Raw genomic sequence first — 27,796 nt, 5'->3', positions numbered from 1 at the left:
TTATTGGTCCCACCTCTCTGGATGTAAACCGGCAACAGTTCCCTTGGAAGATAGTAATCTTCTTTCATCAACATAATCACGGCAACGCAGCATTTTAACACAACTCTCCCTGGGTTCACATCAGAGCCTCAAGCGGTTACTACTTGTTTTTACCAGTTAAGTTTATGCCGATGTGGTCAAATGAATGAAGCATTGGGTCGTTAACGCTTCAATATTATTGGGTTGATAAGTGTATTCCAGCACATTTCTGGCTTGTCAAACCAAAAATATCTGCTTTAAATTGGTTTTAAACTTGACACAAGTTGACCAATACAACAAAAACAAACACACAAGCCTAATGGGGTATTACTCAAATGTACGGGCAAAACTGTGCACAAATGGCACAGTAATACACACACACAAGCAGGCAAACGCGCTCACACAAAAACACGCACACAGAAATGCACCCCCTTCCCCTACAGTGCAGTATTTAATAGCCAATTACCCTCTGGGCCACCCCTCTCTTACAGACACATATCACCCCCGCTGCCCAATGCTGCAGTGTTATTGATTGGTTGACCTTTGAACTGGGGGTGCTGGAGAGCCACGCGGGGCCTGACATTCGCACTGCAGCACGGGAACATTCCACATCGCTGGATAATTACCAGCATGAATGGTTTCCAAGAGCAAACATAATTAGGTGGACTAGGGACAGCGTGTTCTCAGGTGCAGGAGGCAGACTGAGCAGACGTAAGGTAATTTGTCTATTTTCGCTCCACACTGCTTCTCAGTAGGATTTTCCTCGGTTCCTGATTTCACTCCGTGATCACCGTGGGACCCGTTTGAACCACCACCATGCGGTTGAATGGAGTCAAATGGGTCTCGGGTTGAACCCTGCCCGGTATCAGTTTACACACTTTGTCAAGTACGTAATTATAATACGATACGAGTCTAACACAGTGTACCTGTGGGCCGATGACATGGAAGGTCTCCTCAGCGTGTATGCAGGTGATCTCCAGAGGCTCGGTCCCTGACACGTGGCACAGCAGCCGGCACGTCTGAAGTCAGAGACACGGGACGGAAAGGTCATGGTTTGAAAAGTCACACTGTGCAAAATGAATAAAATGGATGTGATTATAATAACTTCAGTTTAAATACACAATCAGAAGTGATCATACCCAATTGTATCACAGCGTATGAATTATACTTATTTTGAAGTTAATATAGTGACATTATCACTGCATTGCTATTTTTACTGATTACTTGATTTTAGATGCACTGAAAAATCCACAATAAACTGTAGGAATGTATTTTTTTTTCCAGCATGAAGCAAAAAAGAATAACTTAATAGTCTGAAACGTTTCTTTAGGATGAGTGGATAATAAGTGAAACTTAAGGTTGCATGCTTTTACATTTTTGTAAATTAGCCACAGGTGGACTTTCATTTGTTTCAGGATTCTAAACGTACTCTCACTCATGTCAGGCAGCTTGTGTTCTCCTGCACTTGGTTTTTCATTGTGGCAAACCCACCTTTACACTCATTATTCTGCCCAAGAATGTAGATTGATAACTATAAAAAAAAGTAAGATCTAAACTTCACAAAAGATTTCCTGCAGTGTAGTTTGCCCGTGAAACACCTTTATTAAGGTGTCCCTAGAACAAAACGTCCCCCTCCCTTTTCTCCGGCCCCCACCTACCTCCACCAGCTGCTCCTTCTGCTCAGTGAGTGTGCGAGAATACTCCGCCACTGCCTCCAGGTTTCCCTCGGCGCCTGCAGCCTTGAGAGCCCGCAGAGGCAACTGCTCCCCGTGGACTTTGAGCAAGTCGGCGGCACGAACAACGGCCACCTTATGAAGCTGGAGGAGGAATTCCAGATTAAATTGAGGAAATAAAAAGAGGACGTCGTGGAGTAGAGATCGAGGGTGGGAGACATGAATGAGGATTTGAATTTGAGGAGAGAAGCAGAGGTGACACGGTGGGCGTCGCAGAGGCAGAGCATCCAGCGGGAGACAATCCCGTCGTGTCTTTGTCTCTTCAGGGGCGGAGAAGGAGAGACTGCAGCTCACCTCGCGTCGCAGCTCGCTGGCGCTCTGGCATGTCTTCAGGATGGCCACCTCCATGTCCTCTGTGGCTTCTTTGGCCTGGACGGACTGCTGCGCCAGTGAGACATGAGAGGGGAACAGAACCTGATATTCAACATGGTCTTACAAGCCCACACCGGAAAAAAATCAACTTTGGCTCTTTCCGACTACGTTTGTGATGAGTTGATCTCCTAAAAAACAAAAAAAGGCCTTCATACTGCAACGATGAAAACATGCGCGTCGGGGTCACCAAAATGTGGAGGGTGTAAAGTGACGAGACAGGAGACGGAGATGCGTGTTAGCGAGTCAACTTTACTCTCCACTTCAACACTCAGAACAACATGTGAGAACTACTGCAGACAGCACGTTAACCTCACATCCAAAACTTTTCCTTAAAGGTACAGTCCCCTAGTGAATGTCTCCCCAGCGTTACTTGTGGGTCACCACATTCCTCTTTTTAAATATTGTACAACAATTTACATAATCCAAATGGAATGTCAACTATTTATCACAAAAATCAAGCCCACAAATTGGACGATGCCAAACCCTAACCCAAGAATATTTAACACGCCCAGATGCCTTTGCTTCATTTAAAAAACATTTTGAATCTCCAGATGACCTTGTGTTGCAGAGGCTGGATGACGCACTGCTGTTGAACTCACTGAAAAGAAAGGTTCAATGTGAAACTGAAACATACAGACTTGTGTTTCATAAGTCCATATATTTCAAAGGCCAAGGAGACTGTTTTCAAAGGCAGCAGATGATGTTTCTCACTTGATTGAATAAGCTGTTATATTCAGGTTGTTGTTTATTACTCGGTTGTATGAATAGAAAGTGGGAAAAATAATTCACGACATGAGCCTCGGACGGGAGTCTTAACGTGCTTGGGTTTTGAATCTTGTTACGATACTTGTGCTGTACCGTACATATATCCTTCATATAGTAGCATATGTTGTAAAAACAAATATTCCTGCAGGGGTATTAGCATCTGTGCCATCGCGCCCGCTCAACATACCGCCTCGGCCCAGGCTTGCACCAGCTGCTGGGCTTCCTGGCGCGCCAGCTGGCACAGACCGAGGATGGCCTGCCGCTGCTCGTGGCTGGTGTAGGCCGAATCAGTGAAGTCCTCCGTCCGCTCCACCAGGGCCTCCAGCTGGCTGCCAATGCTCTGGGGGGACGGGGAGTTGAGGTTCTCTCGCAGGCACTCCACGCTGGACTGCAGGGGGGATGAGGGAGCAGGTCGAAGTGGTTACACACACACACACACACACACTGACCTTTGTCCTGAGGGGAAAAAAAGACATAATTTATTATCTCGTTATCATAACGCACATGACATGCTCATCAAATGGGATGCAGGTTTAGTCCAAGAGTCACCTTGGACCATCAAAGGTGGAGAGCACATTCTGTGAACAACATCTCAAGTTCACGATTGTGAAAGTCAATGTATTTCTTTCTGTTCCATCCTTCCGTTCTTAAAGAAAATCAATTTTTAATGGACTTAACGGACTGTTAATGTGTCCGTAAATGACAGGTTTACATAAGCTTTTAGTTTACCGCTGCCATTAGGAGCTAAAAATCCATTTATTAACAACAAGACAGATCACTGGGCACTTTCTTATTTCACCTCGCTGAAAAGATCCCTTCAAAACCCGTTTGTTGTGGCTTTTCTTTCATTTGCCGGTGCGCATAGAGGAGAGAGGAGATGAATCAAAGGTTTATGGTGATTGACGTAACCGCGTCAACCAGGTCGTAACATCTGGTCTGATCCCACATATTGATTCTCTGAGTTACATTTGAAGCACAGTGAATGACAAACTTAAAAATCAACACCCACATCGAGTCAAAACCAAATCATTCGTGGGTTTTTATCTTAAACAATGGTCTTTCTTATTCCTATCGACTATTATAAAGCAGCTATGGTCTACGATGCATAGCATCATGCTTTGCCCACCAGATAATCCTTACTTATCTTCGCCGATAGCTTCACTTATGCCAATTTTGGACCCTACCTTGAAGTTGTTGATTCCGTTGTAGATGCTGGCAGGAAGCATCTTGTTCTCCCCACAGCTCCGTGCCTCTGTGACGATCTCGATGACCTGCTCCAGGGCGCAGCGCATCCGGCGGAACACGGCGTCCTTGTTGATCCGCGCCGACTCGCAATCTGGGTGCCTTAGGCAGGTCTTGGGGAAGAATTTGACGTGAAATGTCAAAGCTCATGCTCCTCCTCTACCGTCTTCGACCTTTTCTTGTTGTACCAAGATAGTTATTAGTTCTCCTTTGGTATTTTTTATGACAAGACTTTGGGTTTTGGGCATTCTCATTCATCGCAGTATCTCACGTCGCCTTGAAATTAAATAAACCAGAGAAGGTCACGAATCTTTAAACTGGACATATTCTATAACCTTTGCTCAGAGGTCCACCGTTGGTGCTCCAGCTGTTTACCTTAGAGGCCGTGAGGAGCATCATGGTGCATTTCTCCAGCACTGCTCTGGCCGCTGCCATCCGCGCTTTCTTCTTCTCGTCCTTCAAGTCCTGCAGCACAAACACACACGCACCAGATGGTGAAGGGTGGCTTTACTTCAGTAGTGACTTCTATGAACTCTCTGGGTGTCCAAGGGACATAAAGCCTCAAAAGTAATCTGTTTGATGCTGGTTTGATGAGGCGCACAAAATGTGACACAGATTTCTCTCCAAGTTTACAAACACGTGAGAATTTCCTAGGTAAATTATCTCCTAATAAAAAGAGATACCTCAAGTATAGGAGAGAAGATGCAGAGTGTGTGACCTGCTGCATCCCCATCCATGTACTTCAAATAGAAATAGACTTGGTATTCAGGGATTTGGGAAAGACAGCTGGATCAACTCCTCTCTACTGTCACACACCAACCGCCAAGACAAATTCCTTGTATGTTTGACATATTTTGGCAATAAATGTTTCCTGATTTATTACTCTGCGTTAGATTACAAAGTCGATTTGATTATCTGATGGTAGATTTGTGTGTGAATGTGAGTGAATACAACAAAAAAAGAGTGGCATGCGAGGAAAGGAACGCATTAGTGCGTCCAAGAAACTCAGGAAGAGGGACTAGAGGCAAAGAACAGAACGTATGCGCCAAGGAAGGATTAGCAGTCTTTGACAGAGCAAAGTTAAAAACTAAAGCAAAACATTTTTGTTGCAAATGTGCTGCACCCTGAGCTGATACATTGCCGATGTCACGGTTTGGGTTCATGTCTGGTTTTATTTTGTAGTTTCTTGCCTCTGTTCTCCCTGGGTCATGTCACTTCCTGCCTTGTCCTGTCCTCCTCTGTGATTGTCTGTCATGTCATGGTTGTTCCCACCTGTGTCCAATCACCTGCACCTCCCCAGTGTATTTAAGCCATGTGTGTCTGTTGTCACTTGGATGGACCTGGATGTTTGTAGTTCCTGCCTGCCGGTTTCCCCCTGGTTCCTGTGTGTTTTTGCCCCTTGGCCTTTTGTTTTGTTGGAGTTGATAACTATTAAAGTCTTTTTTCGTTAAACTCTGCCTTTGAGTCCTGCTTCCCACACATCCCTGACAGCTGTTAGTTCATCGTGCAATTTTTTGTTGGGAGGAGTAAATATTTGATGCCGGAATTATTGATTTGTTCTGGGTTTGCCTGGTATTCACAGTGTAAGTGCTGCTTTCACATTCAGAACGCCATGTTTAGAAAGGCCTGTTAGAAGGTCAAACTTGTTGCAGAAATGAATTAGCAAATGACTATATGTTCATTAACACTATTTACATATGATAGAAAAGATATCTATGCATCTGTCACAATTAAAGAGATTCTTTTTTTTTTTTCCACATGCTACTCACGTTCTGTCGGTCTCCAGTAAGGTGAGCGAACTCCACCATCTCGTTGCCAAACTGGCTGAAAATCTGTACAAATTCCTGGAAGGTGCTGACTCTCTCCAGATGGTCGAGGGTGACCAGGACCTGACGCGGGTGAAAAGAGTACCACGGTAAAAGGCCACACATGCTCCTGACAGCCTTCCACACTGTAACAACCTGGGTCGTGTTTCAGATGTATTCCTACCTCTCAAGTGAAGACTTACCTTACGACATAACCAACATTATGTATTATCTTATTTCTGCGTTACTCCAGCTCTCCCTGTTGTAGTATTACCAGCTCATCGTGATATAATTATATCTGGGATCTCCTAAAATAAATCCACCACACAAGTAGTTCCTAACCTGCATTTTAGTTAATAGTAGTCTATGTAAGTCGCTGACAGCGCTAATGCAACAGCTTCGCTTCACCCCAGACAAAGAGGAGGAAGAGATGTAATTGTGTTTGCCAGTAATGGGGGGGGGGGGGGGCGGAGTGCTGTCGAATGTCTATTCAAACCAGGCTAACCGGTCATGATTAGGCCCCCGGTTTCCATTCTTGGCTCAGTCTACATCCATATCCCATTGTCTGGCTAAGAGCATATCCAGGTAGGACGAGGAGGGGCAGCGCCTTGCTCTGTGATCGCTAAATGTGCTGTTTCCCTTCAATTACCTCCAGAGTACATCTTCAGAGAGCCAGCGCTTATCTAATGGGAAATAAAGGACTCAGGACGGAGCTTGCTGAGCCGTATTTATGGGAGTGAGTGCTTATGCATAACCTTAACCTTAAAAGTCTATCACGTGTCACCTTTGCCTTCCTCACCTTGTTGCGGGATGTGATTATCTGTTTGATGACGATGCGGTCAGCCAGGACCAGAACTTTAGTGACTGAAGAGAGGAGCAAGCGGGCAGCCTTCACCATCCCCGTCCTGTCGCTGAACACTGTGACCGGGCCGTCCGACCGGGACGGCAAGGCCGGTCCCACATCCGTCAGCTGGGCTATGGTATCGCCTGCAGGGCGGGAGAGAAGGGTTTTGGTTGGGTCGACAACAGGGCCAGAGCGAAAAACAGTTCCGCTAAGATCCAACTTTCTGCCCCTCGCTAGAATTTGTACCTGTCTTTGCACCACCAGTGCGAAGTACTGATTCCAAACCGGTGCTCTTCTTCTCCAAGATTACAAATCTATAAAAGGCTTCCTTCAAGCATGTACTTCACAGAGAACAAACGCTAAAACACAATTTCTTACCCGAAAGCGGGCAGTCATGCAACGCTCTTCCCAAGCTGGTGCATATTTTGAGTAAATTGAGCTTGACAGTTTATAAGACATTTCTATCTGCCTGTCAGATGATTCAGGGAATGTCCAGCTGTGGAGGCCGACTCGGAACATGTTCAAGGCGCCTGACAGCGCCCGAGGATTCCCTCTGAAGGGGCGGATCATGTGACTGGCCAGAAAGACCTTTGTGCTTCTTGGCTTTGCTTCCTGCCAACTGAGATCTGGACTCAGACAAGAGGCGACCGGTTGGTATTCCCTTTAAGTTCACCCAGACAACATTACTGAACGGAATTCTGCCACTCTGGGAGAACATATCCTCCAACACCGGATGAAATCCCCCCTCAGTAAAGTAGTCCCCATCAGGAGGACATTGTCTCGTCCTGCTGCTTCCAGTACCGGCTCTGTTAACCAGTTAAAACATTTAGGCTGGGCTCGTACACAGAATGGCTCCATACAGGGGGGGAAAACAGAAAGAGCGAACTCTCCTCCCTAAATGATAACGGATGGACTGGAGAACAAATCGATTCATGACCATACATTTTAAATCCATCCCACGGGTCCTTCACTCATCATGTGTACTTTACACCGCCGAAGCTTCGGTTCAGCGTAAAACGCTCCGTCACGGAAAATCATGCATTGTCTCTAGCGAATTGGTAAATACTGTGACAAATAAATAAATGATAAATGTATTATTCAGAACGGCTGATCCTTGATGTGTCGGTACAGGACACGCAGGCAATCGATCCCGCATGGCTCAATGGATGGCAACGTGTCTATTAGTCGACGCACATGTTGCCCTTTTGATTTCTCTGACACTTTTGTTAAAATACCTTGAACACTGGTTCATCTTCAGCTGCTCTTTGTGTTTAGGGAAAATGTACAAATGCAGCCCTGTATTTGAACACTCACACGTTGTACTTGCTATGACTTTTATGTGATCCAAACCGCAAATGTTCTTTTGAATCTTTTCTGAGGGAGAGAAAACAAGGGAGACGGACACTGAGAGACTGAGTGAAAGAGACAGAAACAAAGCAGATTGCATTGCCTTCACTGACCTGCCTCATCGGATCTCTCCATCACCCCGATGATCTAATTAAACTAGTGCTCTCAACCCGCCTTTATTTTATTCCTTATAGCTGACAAAGCTGAAGCCGTTACCTCCTTCCCCGAGGTATCGGAGAAGCACCAATCTTTTGCTAAGTAGCACCATCTCTCAAAAACTGGTCAGAAAGACAAAACGTTTCATTTGTTTTACGATCAGGGGACAGATGTATAGTGTCTGTCGAGACAAGTGGACGAGGGGACCGTGAAAACACCTCCTTAAGAGGGAAGTGAGAACTAGAATAAATGATTCGCACTGGGCTCAGACATCCACACATTTGCACAAGAACACACACACACACACACACTTCACTTGGCCTCACCTATACAGACACATTCTCACGCAGATTTTCTCATCAGTCTTTTCGCCTCCTCCCACCAGCGCTCTCTTTGTCTGAGTTTCAGCCGTCTTCGTGAATCAACGCTGTGTGGGGATTAGACGCTTTTCTCCAGAAGCTGGTTTCCCCCCCTGAAAATAAACCCATTATCCCGCTGTTTGTGACTGAAGTCTTATCAATGGTGATATTGTTTCCGGTCTGCTCCGTAGAAGACTAAATTGAGGTCCTTGTTCTTTCCTGATATTGTTTCTCCGCGTTGACACATTCCTGACCAAACCGTCCCCTCTTCTATCACCGGTTCAATAAAAGCTGACGGTCCTGTGAAGAGCGATCCACACATTCTTGATCCTTCGCACTGGTTGTCACTGCTCTCCCTCCTCCTACAATCGTCTGTAGCGCTTTGTTTCTCTCAGTGTTCTTATGGTCTTAACCTTGATACATCCATAAATCCATGCAGCTGATTTAGCGTTGCAGATTTGCACCCTGGGAGAGGAGTCCGTCCGTCCTTAATGCCTTCAGAAACGGTCAGTTGTGTTTTAACAAATAAACACTGATTAGTCTTGTTGGCCGACTCGCTATAACGACCTTAAGGCCTATTTCTTGACACCATAAAGCCACGGCCGTGATTGCCAGAGGAAGATACGGTCCCCACTGGGAGGAAGTCTTTAAAAATGAAGCGCCGCACAGTTGTTTTTTTACGACATTAATGTCGGACCACAACGTGAGTGCTGTCTCTGTCTCGCCCTAAAGAGAAAACACTCACATCTCACTTGAGTTTAGGGTCAAAAACTCAGTGAAACGTTGAGTACATAATCTGAGCCGGCAAAAGAAACCCACCTGCTCTGCGTGCCTCAAAGCAAGCTTGACCCATCTCATCCTTGAGCTCCTGGTTCTCTGTGGCGATGGCCTCCCCGACGGTGACAAAGCGCCCCACGGCCACGCTCACCGCCTGGCCCACCCGGTGTACGGCGGCCTGAGTGCCCTCAGACTTCTTTGGCTTGTCTTTATGGTTGATCAGAGTTGTGATCTACAGAGTGCGGAGAAAGAAGAGGAGGGACACATGCATTAGGACACGTTCTTTACTTTGTAGTTACCTTTCTATCAACCCATCTAAAAGTGTGGAGGGAAAATGAATACACAAGATGCACGGCTGCACAATGCCCATCTAGAAGTATCAGTGATTGTATCCAAAACAGCATCTTTGATAAGGGAGCCTGCTGAGACTGGAGCACGTACTCCATCTGCTATCAGGAGAGAGGAGCTTCCTGCCTGTACAGCGACAAACTTATTGCCCTTTTGGAAGAAGCCTAATAACCGACTGTGCATGTCGGGAGGACAGAAAACATGTGTACGGCACAAACATGTGCCAAATGTCCCAAAACTCTTAACGAAACATTTCATTCAATTTGAAATAGCAGCAACAAACACACTGGCTTGGACGTGCACGTCTTCTGTGACACACGCACACGCACACACTGCAGACTCAGGTGCGGCCTCTTAGTGGTAATTGAGGGTATGAATTATGAATGGGTAGAGCCAATTATCATCAACTATTCATTATTTGCTTTCACTCTCTCCAGCTGTTGTCATTGTGGGTGTCAATGGGTGTATACGAGTCACACCAAATGGGTCATGGAGTGGTGGGTGGTGCTTTTAATTGGTGCACAGCTGCAGGTGGTCCAAGCGGGGGAATCTTTGTCAGTTAAGTCTTTGTGGGATGCAGAACTCACGCTGGTTCAGCGGCGCTCAGGAGGCTGTTGGAACAAGCGGCAGCCTGACAACTGTTTGTGTCTCACCAACCCGTCTGAATGAAATCCTTTGAAATGTGTTCGGGTAGATTTGACAGCGTGTAACACAATTAACTCTGATGTCTCATGAATCTCAACACGATTGTGGTAGATAAGCTCCGGATAAGAAGCATGCGGACAAAATGGTACCCAAATGTTATATTGAGGTTATTGGCTTCCAGGTTCTTGATTAAAACCTGGAGAACGTGGTAACGTGATTAGTACCAAATTAACATAAAAGTAGAAAAGTAAATTACTACCAAAATCGAATCTTAATAAGTAACCCAGTTGTAGCTCTAAACCTTCTTTGGGATCAAGTGATCGGATTATTGTTTTTTCATCAATTATTCACGTGAAACCTGTCGAACGATCGTAGAATATTCCTGACACGATTACTTAAGAAATTGTTTTTGTCTTTATTGCTCTAAATGTATGTTTGCGGACGGCGGAGCACATTAGTCGGACCATAAACCTGCTGCAGTGGAAATCCTCCCCAATCTGAATGCCCCATTGCTAAATTATCCTCAGTCAGCAGACTGAGACGTGACCCACATTGATGTGCATCACACATCATCATCCACACCGACAGTTTCAACAAACTTTGAGTTTTCAAAGTAGTGTGAAGCTTAATGCTGCTTAGGTTTTTTCACAGGGACCCCACGCTCATTAGCACTACGCACAGCAAATTTGCTTCTTCTTAAAAATACTGTGACAATAAGATACAGAAAATCCCATATTGTGTTGGGCTTTTAATCTTAGAATTGTGAGAAAAGACGTTGCTACTTGTTTTGAAATAAATTCTGTGTAACAGAGAAAAATGTGCTACTAAACTCCTCGGTCCCACTCGATACGATGTTGAATTTGGTGGTTCTGTCCAAACAGACGCATTCGCTGTAAAAATAGCTTCATAAAAGCTTTTGAGCTGCTGTGTTGAGTGTTTTTAGTTTTTTTATTATTGTGAAAAGGAGACCATGAAACACCACCGGCAGCCGGACGTGATGCAGCCCGGAGGAAGTAATTAAGGGCACAGAGACGCGTGCAATAGACTGTTATCATCAGGTGGCATTCGAGGTGCACAACGGATATGATAAAAAATATGACATGACGTTTCTGTTGCGTCCTCGGAGTGAAAGTCTGTGGGGCCAACGCATGCCTGAATGCAGGGTCAGGAATGGTTGTTCTCCCAGGTGGCTTGTACATGCAAACGGTGGCTCTCATCAACACTGAAGCTGACAACGACCCAGAGACCCGTGTTTCAGCGGGTAATGAGAGCGTGAGAGGGGAACTTGAGTGTGCAGCAAGGCTAAGAACAGGCCTAATGTCAGCGCTTCCTGTCCAACGCGTCTCCCGCTGAGATGAGCTGAGGGTGAAGTCAGTCTGTGTGCGGATCACAGAGAGAGAGAGAGAGACATGGACGGAGCAGAGGAACACCACCTCCATTAGAGATTACTGGGTGGGTACATTTACTGGGCTGTGCAAACAGGAACAGAGCAGGGCGGAGAGAACATAATATTGATTCAGTGCCATCGCAGCAGAGAAGCCATTGTGTTTGTGTGTATCACAAGAAACCTGTGTCTTGTTTAGCAGAGATTTGTGAGTCAAGAAATGTTAATTTTGTCCTTTTTTAAAGTATGTACACTAAGCGCTTGGTATCAGGTTCATGTCTACTGTTAGGCAGCACAGACTGTTGGTATGAACCGTGTATCCAGCTTCACTCCTGGGAGACGCCTGGTCAATCATTGAAGATGTTCTCGCTTAATTCGTCATCTCTAGGTTTAACATTCAGCCTCGCTCCGCATTGACGGAGCATATTGACGGAGCTTGCTGGTTGTTTCTACATTGCTATGTCGGCATGGACGCAGAGGGGTTTACTGTGAAGGGAAATGCTTTATTTAATATACAGTCTCATAAATCTCGGGCTTAACTTGTGAAGGTCTTTCGTGTATATTCGCGACATGTCGTCTCAAAGAAGTTATCAAACAAACTCCCTGAAGCAGTGTTGCTGCTGCTGTTACACACACAGACATCCCATATAAAATGTCTCCTTCCTTCTCCCATTAACACAGCGGAGGCCGTTCATCCCAGTCTTGTTACTTTCTCCGCTGGCACACAAACAGCGATTCCAAACCATTCACATCAAATCTCTTTGTTGTAGGAGGACAATGCAGAGGCCATAAAAGTGCTGCTTAGCCTGAGCAACACAATACGTCCACAGAGCCCCCCCCCCATCGGGTAGCAGGAAATCTAAACTAACACCTGAAGGACACAGTGACCGACTGCAAATCACAGGGAGGAAACATCTGCCTGACGTGGCTACGGAGTTTCATCAGGGCTTTTCTAGTTACGAGTTTGGTGTCATCTGATTCATTATTTCTCTGTATGTGCTGTAAGAATTCTTTGATATTGCAAATTGTACGAAACTGTAGATTAATGGATGTACGCGTGGTAAGTAAATCCAGTTTGCTCAAAAATCTTTGAAAAGGGCAATAAGATGAAAGTGAATGTGAGCACGCTCGTCTTTTGCACGCATTGCAGCCGTTCCTCATCATAATTCCTCGCTTGGCAAGTGTTACAATGACCTGCTTATGTGTCTGCGTTACATCTCTGATTCCGTTAAGCTTCGCTTCGCCGGCAGAGGAGACTTAAAAACTCAAAAATATTTTTCTCGAGGGCAAAAAGTTACATTCAGAATCCCAGCAAAGACACTCACAGCACATTCAGCCATGTGCAGTGAAGCTCAAAAGAATGTCAACATAAGTGGATGTGGGGGTGTTAATCAAATACCAAAAAATGGTCCATCCGTCATTGGTGAGCTGTCCAATTATTTGTTATTTTGCTCTGTTTGGGGTGTGGGTGGGTGTGTGCAGATACGGGTGTTTACTTTACCTCATGTACAGTATGTGTGCTTGAATACCCCCGATGTGTATGGGCAGGAAATAATTGGACAGCTCGTGTGAAGAGAAGAAAAAAAATAAAACGAGGGGTTTATGCCTCGGCGGGGTTTATTCTCCGATGAGATAAAACCGCCTGCATCATCTTGTCCCAGTACGTTTTCCTGTTGGTCTGTTGATTAACGTAAAAAAAAAAAAAAGTGGCTTAAGAAGTCTCCTGTTTCTGCACAACTCTCATTGTTGCTCGCATTACACCAATTAAAGTATATGGAAAAATAATACTTGCAGGTCTCATTTTGGCCCATTTCAGTACAAAGAGATCGTTGTTGGAGGGAAAGCTGCTCCTTAAAGGGACCTGGACAATGTTGGACTTATCCAGAAAGGGAAAGGGTCAAGGCTGCATGTAGATGGGAGTTTGATGCTGCGCTGGTCCAAAGCCTGACTGGAGATGCAATGCGAGGAGGTGGAAAGAGACAAGGAAGCTTGGAGGAGAGTGGGTAAGGATAGAGGGGGAGAGGTGATGGGATCGAGGAGCGATGGGAAAGAGCAGGCCGTGTCACATCTGCATCCCCCTTCATTTACCATCATTCTTCTCTGTCTCAGAACAGGAGAGCAACGGCGCTACGTCACTTCAGAAAACATTTTAGGCAGAGACACTGACATTTGTTCATTTCTGGGGCCCTGAAAAGCAACAAGGGAAAAGCAATTGTTCCAAACTAAAGCGGCAGTTTTCTGGACACCAGTGCACCAATTGGTCAGAACTAAATAGAAACATAGCAAAGCATACTGGACTAGCGGCCATTTACACCTGTATTTTGTCCCAAAATGTAATTACGCTCATTCGATGCTTTTGAAGAGTCAGCAGGCAAGTTTTCTGGTGTGCCTTGTTAAATTAGAATAAACAAAGCAGTTCCACTTAGCACTAAAGCTGAGCTGAACCACATGGACTATTTTCTAGTCATGCATTCTTCAGGACTTAGGTTGCATATGCAGAGATTTTTTTTTTATTAAGCACACCACCGCACACGGCTCTGTCTAAGGGGCCACCCGGGTGAGCTACATTAAAAAGTTTCACTTTTTTTCACTTTTTAAAGACCTGTAGGGATTAAAAACAAATGTGAAGGAGCCCGAGGCTTTAGATTGAGCAGCATTTATACGTGGTTATTTAGTTTGAATGAGAATACAGACACTCCACTTTGACAGACGAGGTAAGTCCGTAATGCACACATATGAACATAAAGACACAGTAACGCATCTAATGAGAAAAGGTAGAAACCCTGAAGGAACAGAAAGCAAAATACAAAAGAGGCCACGCACGTAGAGAACCTGTTCCTCAGACAAACTGACTTCAGGTCAGTCTGATTCTGGAGCTCCATTCAGGCGGAAGTGACTGTAGCCTTTTAGGGTGATTGAACGCAGATGGTTTCACCAAACAAAACAGATCATTCCAGAGAAAAGTGAAATCACTGCATGCCGATGAAAGCACAGGATGACGGGGATAATGTCAGCTGATCGCACGAGGGGGGAAAGGGCAGCATGCTGGGAGGTGATGGATGTGGGAAGACGACAGAAGCCAACAGAGGAGCAACACCAGTAACAAGAATAGCATCCATGCTGGTTTGTCCTTTTCATGAGGTTATCATTGAACTTTAACTGCAGTCGTACGTAATGATGATAATGCTATTTATAAACGCGCTGACGTGTAAGAGGCAGTGGTTTGTTCAATTTAAACGGATGTAATATGTTGCTTTTATAGCTTGTTTCACAAATTTGTAAGAAACAGTGTTGCTTTTAAAACAATGTCAACAGTATTATATGGACTTAATGAATTATTATATTAAGTGATTCAATTATATGTTTTTACCCACAAAACAGAATTCTTTTGTCAGTCATGATTTGTTTCTCTCTGCATCGGGTCATTAAAGCATTAAAATGATGATTATAATACTAAACCTTGGTTAAGAACCCGGAGTGTATGTTAGCTACAGGAGGTGTGTGCTTTTTATTGTCACGTTTTCATGCTCCGAGCGGCTCACAGCGGGCTGCAGTCGGGCCGGTTGATCGACCCGGTAAACGCGGTGCAGGAGAAAGCGGGCGGCGTGCGACAGAAGGTCAAGGATGAGAAGACGAGCGCGTGAACCTCCTCGCCCACTCGCTCGTGTACGCCAACGCCTCTTGAAAAACAACCCTTTTTTTTAGCGGCAGTGGTTTCTCTGATCATGGAGATGCATGTTGTGGAAGTTCTCCCCCGACGTTGTGGAGAGGAGAGTATATGTAATGCTGGTTTAAACACCTTCCTTGCTCCTCTGACCACCGTGGTACATGCCAGGGCTCACATCTCTGCATAGTTGCATTGCATAGCGCTACTGCAACACACACACACACACAGCTTACATTCAACAGAGCACAATACCTCTTTTCATTCCTTCTCGCTCACGTAATTCTGGGAGGGAGTTCGAGTGAGACAGAGGCAGACAAAGGAAAAGTCAGGGAGGGGGGGTCAACCGGGGAGAGATGTGCGCTGAACACAACATGAATGTCGGGTTAAACTCCCTCCGGCTGTCTCAACTGTTCACCTGCCCCGTCGCCGACGTACCCGGGAAGGCTGCGGGGGTCAGCATCAGATACAGAGCCACAGGAGGGGGGGGGGGGCTCACCCACCTGGGCCTTGAGACCCAGTTTCTCACTTCTCTGTGAACAAACCAGCTGCTTCACTGGAGACGCTGTGTATAAAAAATGATTTATTTTCTGTTGCGATCATGACTAGCTGGTTATATATTTATGATGATCTTGTCAAATAATAAAACATTTGGCTTGGTGGCTGTAGTAATGTACACGGGTGAGAGAGGTATCAATCCTCTTATATATCTATCAGCTAGAAAGCGAATATGAGTATTAAATTTAACATACAAACCCATACAAGAAATTTAGTGAAGCAAAACACCAAAAAAAATACCAGCGATTGTTATTAGAAAATATCTTGACTAACCTGGAAATAAGAAATAGTCAAAAAGACTGAAGAAGAACTTGGCGATACATTTACATACTTCTTTCATTATTTGATTATTTTTCAAATACTCAACACACACGTTTTTACTCAACGCTCGAATAGCCTTCATGCTCTGTACCCATTTCTTGCAACGACATTGTTATTATTCTTGACCACTATTATAGTACAGGAGATTTCAGCTGCCTCCACTGAGCATTTTCACAGTCAAAGCCGTGACACGACTTTCCTAAATTGTTCTCTGTTTTGTTCCCTTTGCAGTTAAATCTCTGCGGGTGACTGTGACTTTCCGAATAAAGCTGAGCTGACATCTAACCCCTGAGTAGTCAGCTGAGATGTTCGCTCGAGGCTCCTCGTATGACTCACGGCGCGGTGAAGTGTCGAACACTGTGCTGTTTCTCTCCTGTTCCAGCTTTTGTCACCACGGCACAACAGCAAGTGCCGCTGCTGTGTGCATCATCATCTCTTTGTGTGCAAGGATTTCACGCCTGGTGACATTAGCTGACTCACACACTAACATAAGGGAAAATGGCAGATATGTTTTACCAAACGAAGCAAATAAACAAATTTAACATGAGTATATAAATCCATGTATTTTGTGCTGATTATATGTCTTTGAATGGAAAATGCATTGAAAATACAGCAAGTCTGACCAGGGCTTGTGTTTCTCACAGATACTTGCAGTGCACTTTGGCTCCATATCGCAAACAATCTCGACAGTCAATCGGATCAACCTTCCCACGTGGACGCAGAGAAGTCAAGACCGAACCCGCAGAATATATTGTTAAATTGGCACACAGTAGACAGACCTAATGGCCTCAGCTCATATTCTGCCAGGGACTGTCGCTGTCAAATAGATGACAAATATAATCCCACTTCTTATTTTCTGGTATTTCGGCTTGGCATCGATTCCTTTGGTGCTCTGCCACAGTTCAAGTGTTCGTGGCCTCTCAGAATCCTTCTCAGAGACGGATCTCTAAACGGAGGGATGGAAAAAGGGCCCATAGCTTCCGGATTACATGTTTGTTATTGTTTCGCATGGAGAGAAGTATTCGTCTCCCGGCCTTGGCAGGCAGCAGACCGGCTTACCATTCATGTGCCACAGCAGGCCAGTGTTTCCACTCAGGAAGTGGAACCTAACAGGAAAGCAGAGCGGGCCGTGTGCTACCTGGTGCTCCATCGCGGCTCTCTGAAAATAATGACAGGTCTATCAAGTCCCCTGAGAGGGCCCACCGAGTCACTCTGACCTGAGCTGCTCGTAGTTTAGCACGTGACAAATTGCGAAGAGCGAAAAATCTCATCAGTCTTCATTAGCGGCCGTCCTTCATCAGCAGTTCACTTGTATTCTTGTATGCTCGGTTCACCGCGTGGACGAAAGCTGCCCTCGATGTAGGAGCGGTTTGTATCATGCGAACCCCCCTAACCTGGTTTGTTAGTGCAGCGACAGTAATGACTCAGACTGATATGAGGTGCCGGAAGCCCAGAGGAACCAGCAGATACGCTGATAAGGGAGAATGATAAACCTGGGAGAAAAACAGACGGGCAGCCGCGATGGAGCGATAGGCGGGTAAATGGCCGAGGGCGAACGGTAAATAAGGGAAGATGGAGGACGGCTAAGACGCAGGGGAAACAGAAGCCGTGGCCCGGGAAAAGCCACGGAGGAAACAAAGCATTTTTACCAGCATTGGAGAACTTTTTAGGAAACGTCTCTTCTTCTGCCAAAGTGACACTCGAGATAAACAAGATGAGAGGGTGTGACCTCTGATTCAACGGTCCTTCCCCTGGGGGGGGGTAGACAAACACGACGCGGCTGCAGATCAGTTTTTGCTCCGTTAGCCGTGATCCAAGGTTAACTAAAAGGGGAAGGGGAGCAGCGGCAATCGATCCGTCCTGTTTGCAGAGCACCGTGACTCAAAACTACCGGTGCACCAACCTCGTTTCTCTTCAAAACCTCTCGCAGAAAAAAAACTATCTGGTTACCACTAATTGAATAACAATATAGAATTTAACAGAGCACCAAGAGGCCTTCTGTGAGCATGATTGACAAGCTGCATCTTATCATTCAACTAAAAAAAAAAACCCTCAATCATAGTTTCACCCCTGCTGTGCGTATGAAGCCGTTCGTTGTTACGGTTGAATTCCCCAGTCTGAAAATACGGCATCGGCTACATTTAATGAGCTATTTAGAAGTTATGTTTTTTAGGGAAAACAGTTACGTGTCAGAGCATTTTTTCTCAAGGACAGCGACTTCAAACATTTGCACGGACGAAACAAATGTTTCTCTAACATATTAAGTAGCGAGTTTGGGTGGATTGTTTCACAAGCTTTATGCCACAGTTTTATTCCACCAACATTATATGAGTGTGTTGTTGAACTTGATTTTTTCTGTAAACATTGCGAGGGAGGCTCCGTCGTCAAATAAATAATAAATCAACATATCAGAGTCGCCCGAGCTCAACCTCGACCTGCCAGTGTGTGAGTAGGGATAAAAGCAAAGAAATATATATATTTATTTACTTCAGAAGCAGTGAATGATGAAAATACGCATGTTCATGATTATTTCAAAAAGATGTTCATTGCATAATGCTTTTTCAAAAACAACCATTGAAAATAACGGAGAGTAAAAGCGCCCCAGAGAGGCCGTAATGAACCTAAACATAAATAAACAGACAGAAGGAACGTGGGAACCTGAGAACCCCCAGAATCCTTCGCTTGGATCTCACTGTTTCTACGTTGATCTAAATGTCATCATGCAGAAACCAAGACGTCCAGCCCGACAGCACAGACATCCTTGATCTATGCAGGTTTTCCCTAAAAAAAAACATCCGAGATGTAATATCAAAGGCATCTCTGACCCGGGCAGCAGATTCAAAGGAGATCCAACCCATTTGGAAATGTACAAAGTATGCATTTGCAATTTTCTCCAGGCTACACTGGGCTCTTTGTTGCATAGAAGACCAGGTTATCTCCAAAATACGACCAATTCAAATTCTTGCCTTACCTTTAAATGGATATGGCAGGATTCATTTGTCAAGGAAATATATTAAAAGGGAGAAAAAACACTGAAATGTCACAATTTACACCCTCATGGGAGGCCTCCAATCTCTCCACCAGATTAGGATGCTGACACTCAAACAGCATCCTTCAAAAAAAAAAGTATTTGCCTGTAAACTGAAGACACGTTGTGTTTCATGAATTGAACAAAGCCAGCAGTTCCTTCGTAGAATAGTGATTTTGTTTTAATGTGCAAGTGGTAACGTCCCAGGAAGAGAAGAAGAAAGGAAAACAATAACAGTGGAAGGTTTCCTTTGCTGACATACAAAACACCAATGTGCATCGTATTCTGGATTCTGTCAGGGAAACAGACAAGCTCCTCAAAAAGGCAACCAAGAAAATGAATTTTCCTTAAGAGCTGAATAATTTAGATCAGTCTCACCTTGTGAGATGACGCACCTTCAAACGAAACAGAAGTGTAAGAAATCTTCCTCTTTGAAACCTCTGGACCATGACAACAATGCAATGTGGCTTCGCTCCATCTGACGTCGAACTCTGAATACCCCCCTCAATGATGAAACTTATATATATTTTTTTTTTTATAAAAAAATGCAAACACCATTTCCTGAATTCTCCTCAATTATCTCAGTAAGGATCTCCTGGCCCACCAGTGAAGACCGATGAGTACCTGTGTAAAAGATGAATAGGCCTGAACTGTAAATTGATGCATCCCATGAGAGAAGTGTCTCCACCTGCATCGTCCCCAAACACATTTTAAATGAAGCTAAATCCAGCTTAGACATCATCATCATCATCAGCTCAGGTTGGTAAAACAGGCCTCACAAAGCGCTCTCCTGAGAACAAAATACACCGGACGTGGACATTTCTACATTCCAAATGAAAGTGATGCAGCCGGCTTCTTTGATGCAACTTAGCATGAAGACAACCGTCGGCTCCAACAACCTGGAGCTCCGATGTCGCGCCGAAGTCAACGCCCGAGACCAGAAAGGCATTCAGTGGCTGCTGAGAGGACGCTGACATACAGTAATACACCTGACAAAAAGGCACTGGCTGGCTTCTCAAATAAGAGGGCTGGTTTTTCTTGGACAAAACAAGCTTTGGCTTTGTTTTTGATTCGCCAACTGAGACCTGTATCGAACAAAAAAAAACGATCGTGCCTGATGACGACCCTGAAATACACCTGACAAGCTACGCCTAGAAGGGTTTTCCCTTCCAGTTGAGCAGCTTCTGGAAGAAGAAGAAGATGGGACGATAAGATGTCAGGTGTTAAGAACGCTGGCCAACGATCCCCAGAGGAAGAGCAACCCTCGCCCAGAAGGAGAAAAAAAAAAGCCTTCCTAATGATATGGTCTTTGGACATTTGACATCTGAGAATAGAGCTGAACTGAAAAATGTGAACGACCGCATTAATAAATCAAAGAAGTGCGTCAAACCCAACATCAAAACCCTCCTTGCAGAGAAAAGGCAGCAACTCCTGCATCCCAACCGGTACAGAGTGCGTAAAGGTCTCCACCTTTGAGACTGTGACTTTTGACCCCAACCGCGGTGCCACTATAAACAACACAATTTCAGACAGACCTCTATTAGACATTGTAGGAGCTGGAAATGTGAGCCCTGTGAAGGAATGCAGCCCCCCCGACTTTAGACAGCATAATGGCCTGTGTTGTGACCCACCGGCTCGTCCATGCAATCTCACGGGTGGGGGGGGTCTAAGGAACACCGTAGTACCCATATCATCGTGTGTGAAGTGCTGCACATCTATTTAAACCGCAAAAAGAAAAGCGTATTTGAACACGGAGCAGAAACGTCTACATGCAGAAACATAAGTGGGATCTAGACAGGAACACTAAGTCCCATCAATAATAAATACTCATATAATCCCACTCACACTCATTCTAACATCAGTACGCTTTTACATCTTCAGTCCTTCAGAAAACCGACACGCTTGAATGTCTCCAGAACAACCAGAACTTTATTTATAGAAGGTGAGTGACTTTAACTTATTTATAGGGGTTGACACTGTGTGTGTGTGTGTGTAAGTACACCCACGCCGGGCTGTGCTTCCTGGCCCCCAGCTTCACCCAGCGGCTCCAGTCCCCCCCCGCTATGGTATATAAGTTACTTGAAGGTATCGATCAGGCAGGAGCACCAGTAGAGTTGTACAATAAGACAAACAGCCATCGGGTGAATCTGCCTCTGATGGATCTTTGGGGGCCGATGGCCTGTGAACTGGTTTCCCTACTGGAACAGTCAACGGCGCTGTGTCTTTCCATCACGCTTACTGGCCTGTGAGACGCATGCAGTCGGCCGCCATTTAAAAACACAACTTTTTAATGGCCTGGGAAAAAGGTTTAAATATAGCTCCGACCTGTTGAGCATTTCAGAACAAAACCTGTTTGTTCAGAAGAATCACACCACCACTGCGTAATGCTTACCAGTATCAAGTTAAAACCACGTCCCATTCAAGGTGCGGAGTCTTTTTCACAACATTTCAGATCGTATCTGCTTACAATTGTTCTCGCATCACTGGACTCGCTCCAAAAACATTTCCCCTGGAGATGTGTGTCACTCAGACAAAAGACGGTAAGAACACCGTCGCCTTGATTGAGTTCTCTGTAAAAAGGAAGAGCTGCGCTGGTTAAACGCTGCTGCCGCTCCTTCACAATAGATGAGGTTGAGAGCTGCTGTTCCTAAATTCCTAAGTGAAATGTCGAGGCCGAACTTTCTGTGCAAAACTTTTAGCCTCTGGCTACGTCCTCCTCTGGCTCCATAATTAATGAGGCGATGCAGGGACACTGGGCCCTCTGGAGGGATCGGTTTATTAAAAGGGGGCTGGCTGTGGTGAGAGAAACTAAAACGAAGACAACGAATTAAAAGAGCAAGAAAGCAAGATGTGCGTGACAGGCAAACAAAAATCCGAGTGTGAGGCATACAAACAAGGTGCTATACAGCGTCTTACATACTGATACTTCCTCACACCAACTCCCCGAACTCACAGAGCGCAGTGCAAGATTCCAGCGTGCGCTTGTGCGAATACGAAACACGATGCTCTGCTGGGTTTTATGGCCTTTGCTATTGTCCAATGTCCAATGTGATACACGCCTCCCGTGTAGTTTACAGATTTATCAAAAGGCTGCTAATCAAACAGCCGTGGTCAATATTTGCATCGAAATAAAGACTATAAATCACACATTCTCTGGAAAGACAGAGAGAGATAAGAAGGCCGGAGAGACGAGTTTAAATATTTTGCATTTCTAACTGTTCTGAATTAGAGGAGATAAGGTACAAGTTTGGTATTCTGTGTTCTCCGTGTCCTTCAGCGTCTTTGTTCTGTCATGTCCAACTTCATATCTTTAAAAGAAGTCATTATCGAGAGGGGAGAGGTTCAAAGACACTTGAAGGAAGCAATTAACACATACGAGTGAGACGAAGGATTCTGCAGCGATGTTGCTGCCGCAAAGAGAGCGACTTGACAAACATGGCGGCTTTGTATGACCTTAAAGACGGTATTCTTATAGAGGTAGGAATCTTTATGATGCTCACATCCAAAGCAAACTGCAGGAGCGCTTTTTCCTGATATCCTAATCCAGTAGTTTCTAAACTTGTCTTTGAATGGTTTCTATTTCCACAGGGGGGGGGACTTTGAGACATGAGCCAAAGTTACTGCGTGAGGTGAGAGGCAAGTAACGGACTAAAATATAAAGTTCAACTTCAGACACATATTTACTCTTTTTGTATTAACTTAAGATACGCATATTTAACACCCATTAACAAGCATAAATATTGTTACATGTAACAAACACAAATCCAAAAATTCTTCATGATTAAAGTATTGAGTGATACTTGTCTGTACAGCAGCAACGACTAAGCAATTAGTTGTTAAATATTAAATCACTGTTTAGATAATCAACTAATCCGTTGGAGTAATTTCCTGAGAAATATTTTCCGACATTTGTGATGTAGCTATTTATATCTATATGGATGTTTTCTGGTTCCTTTACTAAGTAAAAGAAAATTAATTTTATGACATTTTACACACCAAACAACAGGATGCATAATCGAGTGGAATAGAGATTAATCAAATGAAAAGATTTAATTCGTTTTAGCCCCATTTGTCTGTATTTCCATTGACACGATGCAAACAGGCAACTGATAATAGCAAGTTCAGCATTCTTTTAATCATTTTCAATTTGCCAAAAGAGGAACAAATAGGGCCGCAGCCAGCCGCTAACTATCTCCATGGCAACATTATGCTTTCCGCTTACATCCCACAAAAAGCATAATTAAAACCACGTATTGATCTTTTTACAACATAGTAGATGGAGGGTGTTTTGGAGGCATAGCGGTCTCCACAAGAAAGTGTTTTCCTTCAGGACAAGAGGCGCTTACTGAAATAGTTTAATCTGACGATGACACATTAATGCAATCTTGTGCAACATTTCATCAATCATTTTTCGACAACCTCACAGCTGGCAAGGCTTCCTGCCCTCTCTGGGATTTGCGGAGCTTATTCGAGCGTGACCCGGACCCCACGACGTGCACGCAGCGTCTTCTGCAATGTCACGTGCTCAAGACGGAAATATTCACCCCACCGAGCCAAGAAACCGCCGGAGGAAAAGCCATAAAAAACAGCTGCCTGCCAAATACTGATTTGTTTACCTGTGGGAGTCCAGGCGGCAGACAATATAGATACGTTGTGCGATATCTCCGGCATTACACAGCAAGACGAGCGGGAGGGTGCATCATGCCAACAAGATTACAGTTAAGTGGGCTGTCCCTTCACTGCAGCGTGTGCAGTAACACGCCACGTTTCTGCATCTAACCCAAAAGCAGACCAACCCGTTTTTTTGCAAAACATCAGTAAATCCATTGTGATGGCGTGCTGTTGATAAAATGATTGCGGACTGGCACTGTTCGCAGATGGCCTATTTGCAACAACATGGTAATTAATGTCAATAAGTACGTCCTTGTCTCTGCTTCTGGGCTTGGGTTTATGCAACCGCTTCACTCCGCAGGGGGCTTCCACTGAGGTCGGACGACACAAAACATCCCGCTGACTGAGATCTCTTCAGCTGTGCTGTGGTCAACCTTTGAGATCAGACGTCTCTTCGCTATTTTAGCGCACGGACAACCGAAACTATAAAAAAATCAAAATGAAATAACAAAATGGGCTGGTAAAGGGCCAGAAAGCCACATGATACCGAACAAGAAGCCCTCTGATAGCCTTTGACGACCCTTTAACATGTGCTACATAAAGGAGAAGTACTGTGAATCATTTACACAAGGGGCAGCTCAGTAATTAAATAACAGAACAAATAGCAATATGTATTTATATACATAATGTCGTGGTTTGTCTTTATAAGAACTCACTTTGAAACGTTTTCTAAGGGACTATTTCCTCAAGACAAACGAAACAGATCAGGTCCCTTAAATTGCTTTCCCCTTTTCAGTTGCTTTGTAGCTGCTCCACTGAGGCCTTTCTGATAATGGGAAGGATGTGGAATCAATACATTATCAACCCAACAGCCTTCGCAATACGTCTTTATCGGAGGCAGAAGCTTTTCATTGAGGCGGTTGTCGCTATTAGCTGCTCCAGATACCTTAAACGTTGGAGGGCGAGAGAGCTTTTCTCAGTAAATGAACCCTGTTGTTCTCTCTAGGCGGATGATCCGTTCCGGCTGGGTTATTTGGAGTTTTTTGGGGCGCACACATGCAATCCCTCACACACACACACACACACACACACACACACACACACACACAAACACACAACTTTCTCCTGTGGTAGTTAAATAGCAAGGGAGAGGTCAACGGATGGACATGTGAGACAGAGGCTTTTATCGGCACTTAACAGCAGTCAGTAATGACTCCCCTGATAGCAATAGTGAGAAGAGCGACAGGGGGACGACTTTTTTGTGTGTGTGTGTGTGTGTGTGTGTCCGTGTGTCAGAGAGATACATAGAAATGTAATCATAAAAATATATAATGTGAATTCTCTAAACTAGCAGAAGGCTTTACTTGGAAGCAGGCGGGAGTTGAACTCACGCCTCATTTCATGTTGATGACACGGGGCGTTGATGGCTTGTATATACTACCTACTTGCCTCAGACCCTCATTTACACAACAATCATGTGAGCCAGGCTGACTGGGACTCCTGCTTAGTTTGAAGCGGGGGATCTGCCGAATAAAAGAAGAGAAAAAAAAAAAGCTGTGCCAGTCTCAAACTTCAAAGAGAGAGTTAACAATATAGGCTCAATAATGTTGGTGTTATTCAAAATCTTACACTGTAAACGTCACAAACAGTAGCGGCCTCGTGGTGACACCGTGAATATGTGTTATGAGACGCATTGGTTGCACAAGTTCACTTCTCACGAGCAAACAATTACACACACCATATACAAAGACACATGAACGACTCCGGAATCTCCCACCCTTCTTAAGCACACACACACACACACACACACACACACACACACTCAAGGGCTTATTCCGTCTCGTTTCCCAGAAGGCGAGTATATTTCTGGTCCGAGAGTGTGAATGCACACATGTGCGTGCTGGTGTCACACTGTAACCCTCGGGTGGTTTCACCTTCGTCACAGGGAGCCGTTTGTCTTCGTTATCGTGGTACGGACAGGAGGAACGTCTCTTGGTGCCTCTCTGTCCTGATGGGAAAGCGTTTGTCATGTCGCCGCTCCACAGGCCCGGGAACATTTGTGCGCCTCAAAAGAACCAGAGAGACATTTTTCAGAAGGACAGATGAAAATTTGAGGGATGGTTGTGCTTGAAGAGCTGCTGAAGAGCAGCTTTAAAGTGAGGAGGATGTCTATGAAGCAAATCACGGCCTCAAACTCGCCGCTGAGCTTCTTTTTTGGGTTATAAATAAGCCATTTTGATCTAATTTGTGAGCAAAATTAACATGGAGCTGTTCACTGCTTTCCACCGCATCAGACGGCAGTTATGCAAAGCCCCACAGGAGCCCTGGCAGCGAGGCAAAGTCGACACTAACAATATCGGACAGAGAACCGATTTTTCCGGGCCCAATTATAGTTGAAAATCTTTTGAGAGAGTCCTGGCGTAGCTGTGCAATCACAAGGCCGGAGTGTCACAAGGGTTTAAATGTTCAACTGATCAAAGTCTCAGATGTTACCTCCTCGCCCTGTTTTTTGTTCCCACACATCTTTACCTCAAAACAACACCGTCACAACTCGTCAGCGGGTGGGTTTTACTAGCAAACACACCTCGATTACAAAAAAATTAAAAACAGGAACACAGCGGGTTATTTCACTAATCACCACTTAAAAACAAGGATTGGATCCCAAGGAAAAAGCCGCCAGAACATCGCTGATTGTCTTCCAGCTGGTCGCAGAGCGCATCACAAGTAGGACACAGACTTCCCCCGCTCTTTGTGGTATATGTAATACGCGTTTGACCCCCCCCCCCCACAAGAGCAATTCTTTACCCTTGCCAGCCCCTCACAAAGCCAGTCCATTGGTATGGAGATGGCTGTAGCAGAAAAGGTGAATCACCCATCGGTGAATGTAAAAAAAAAGTAATGCCCCCCCCCTTTTGTTCTGAAAAAGGGTTGCGTGAATATTCAAACTGGTTCCAAGGGAAAACACACAAGTGGCCACATTGCAAAAATTAGGAGTCAGAGTCATTCAGAGGTCATTTGCCAAAACTCTGAGAGGCACTAAACGTGAGGAATGAAGTGCACACTCACTCTCACCTGGACTCAGTACGGGTGAACGTACACGCGTGGAAAATCCAAGTGGAAAGAGAAGACGCGGGTGGTTCTGCATGCATGTGCTGGTGCGTGCGTGCGTACGTTCGTAGTGACTCGCAGCCCTATAATTACACCCTGGTGGGAGTGAAGCTGATAACATGAGGCCCGAGGATATCAACGTCATGAAAGGACAGGGGGAGACGCGTAATAAAATTGAGGGAAAAAAAGGGGGGGGGGGGGGGGGGGTAGTGCACAACACAATATCTCATCAAACAACGGCTTTTCTCACTGACATCGCTTTTTCATTTCCTCCTTGATAGTCATCAGATGATCCCTCTGGGAAACGTAAATACAAAAGCTCCTTTAAAAAGAAAAGCCGCACAAACCAGCGCACACAGTGAGTGTGTTTACACTGACTGTGATGACTCTATTTTAACCCACTGGCACAATGCTCATTCTCAGCAAACCCCTTAACGGAGTTAATTACTCACATTAAGGCCAATCAGGGCACCGCAGCCACGTGGAATAGCAGTCTGTGTAATGACCACTGATACATGCACAAGTTAGACGGGGTTTTTTGGCATTTGGATTCTGTGCTTACGTGTAAAACGCCACAACAAAGTAAGTTTAAAGAACTATGGCTTTTCAAGAAACGATAAATAGCTGCAAGTTGCTTTTATTTTTCTGTTAAATTACGTTTTCTTATTAGACAGGATGCTACACCTATTTCTGCACATGAACCCAACACAC

The 27,796-nt window shown here is 44.9% G+C and overlaps 1 protein-coding gene across 7 annotated transcripts in view; it reads right to left on the bottom strand.

Annotated features, from left to right (window-relative positions):
* The window catches only part of ctnnal1 (catenin (cadherin-associated protein), alpha-like 1), a 36,555-nt gene that overhangs the window by 6,128 nt on the left and 2,631 nt on the right, over positions 1 to 27,796 (bottom strand). For 2 of the 7 annotated variants that reach the window (XM_040188699.2, XM_078081710.1), the window contains exons 2-11: positions 25,912 to 26,042; positions 9,461 to 9,650; positions 6,735 to 6,922; positions 5,900 to 6,019; positions 4,506 to 4,595; positions 4,073 to 4,243; positions 3,076 to 3,276; positions 2,046 to 2,132; positions 1,677 to 1,835; positions 945 to 1,037 (exon numbers count right to left, since the gene is read on the bottom strand). In XM_040188699.2, the coding sequence (XP_040044633.2) occupies positions 945 to 1,037; positions 1,677 to 1,835; positions 2,046 to 2,132; positions 3,076 to 3,276; positions 4,073 to 4,243; positions 4,506 to 4,595; positions 5,900 to 6,019; positions 6,735 to 6,922; positions 9,461 to 9,650; positions 25,912 to 26,034 (1,422 nt within the window). In that variant the 5' untranslated portion in view covers positions 26,035 to 26,042. Of the gene's footprint in view, positions 1 to 944; positions 1,038 to 1,676; positions 1,836 to 2,045; positions 2,133 to 3,075; positions 3,277 to 4,072; positions 4,244 to 4,505; positions 4,596 to 5,899; positions 6,020 to 6,734; positions 6,923 to 9,460; positions 9,651 to 23,982; positions 24,095 to 25,911; positions 26,043 to 27,796 lie in introns of those variants that run through there. The other 5 variants (XM_040188701.2, XM_078081711.1, XM_040188700.2 and 2 more) reach the window with 4 other exon arrangements.

Source organism: Gasterosteus aculeatus, chromosome 10 (assembly GCF_964276395.1).
Source record: "Gasterosteus aculeatus chromosome 10, fGasAcu3.hap1.1, whole genome shotgun sequence".
In the NCBI taxonomy this organism is placed as follows: domain Eukaryota; kingdom Metazoa; phylum Chordata; class Actinopteri; order Perciformes; family Gasterosteidae; genus Gasterosteus; species Gasterosteus aculeatus.
Note: the sequence above shows the minus strand (reverse complement) of the source record. Positions and strands in the feature narration are given on the sequence as shown.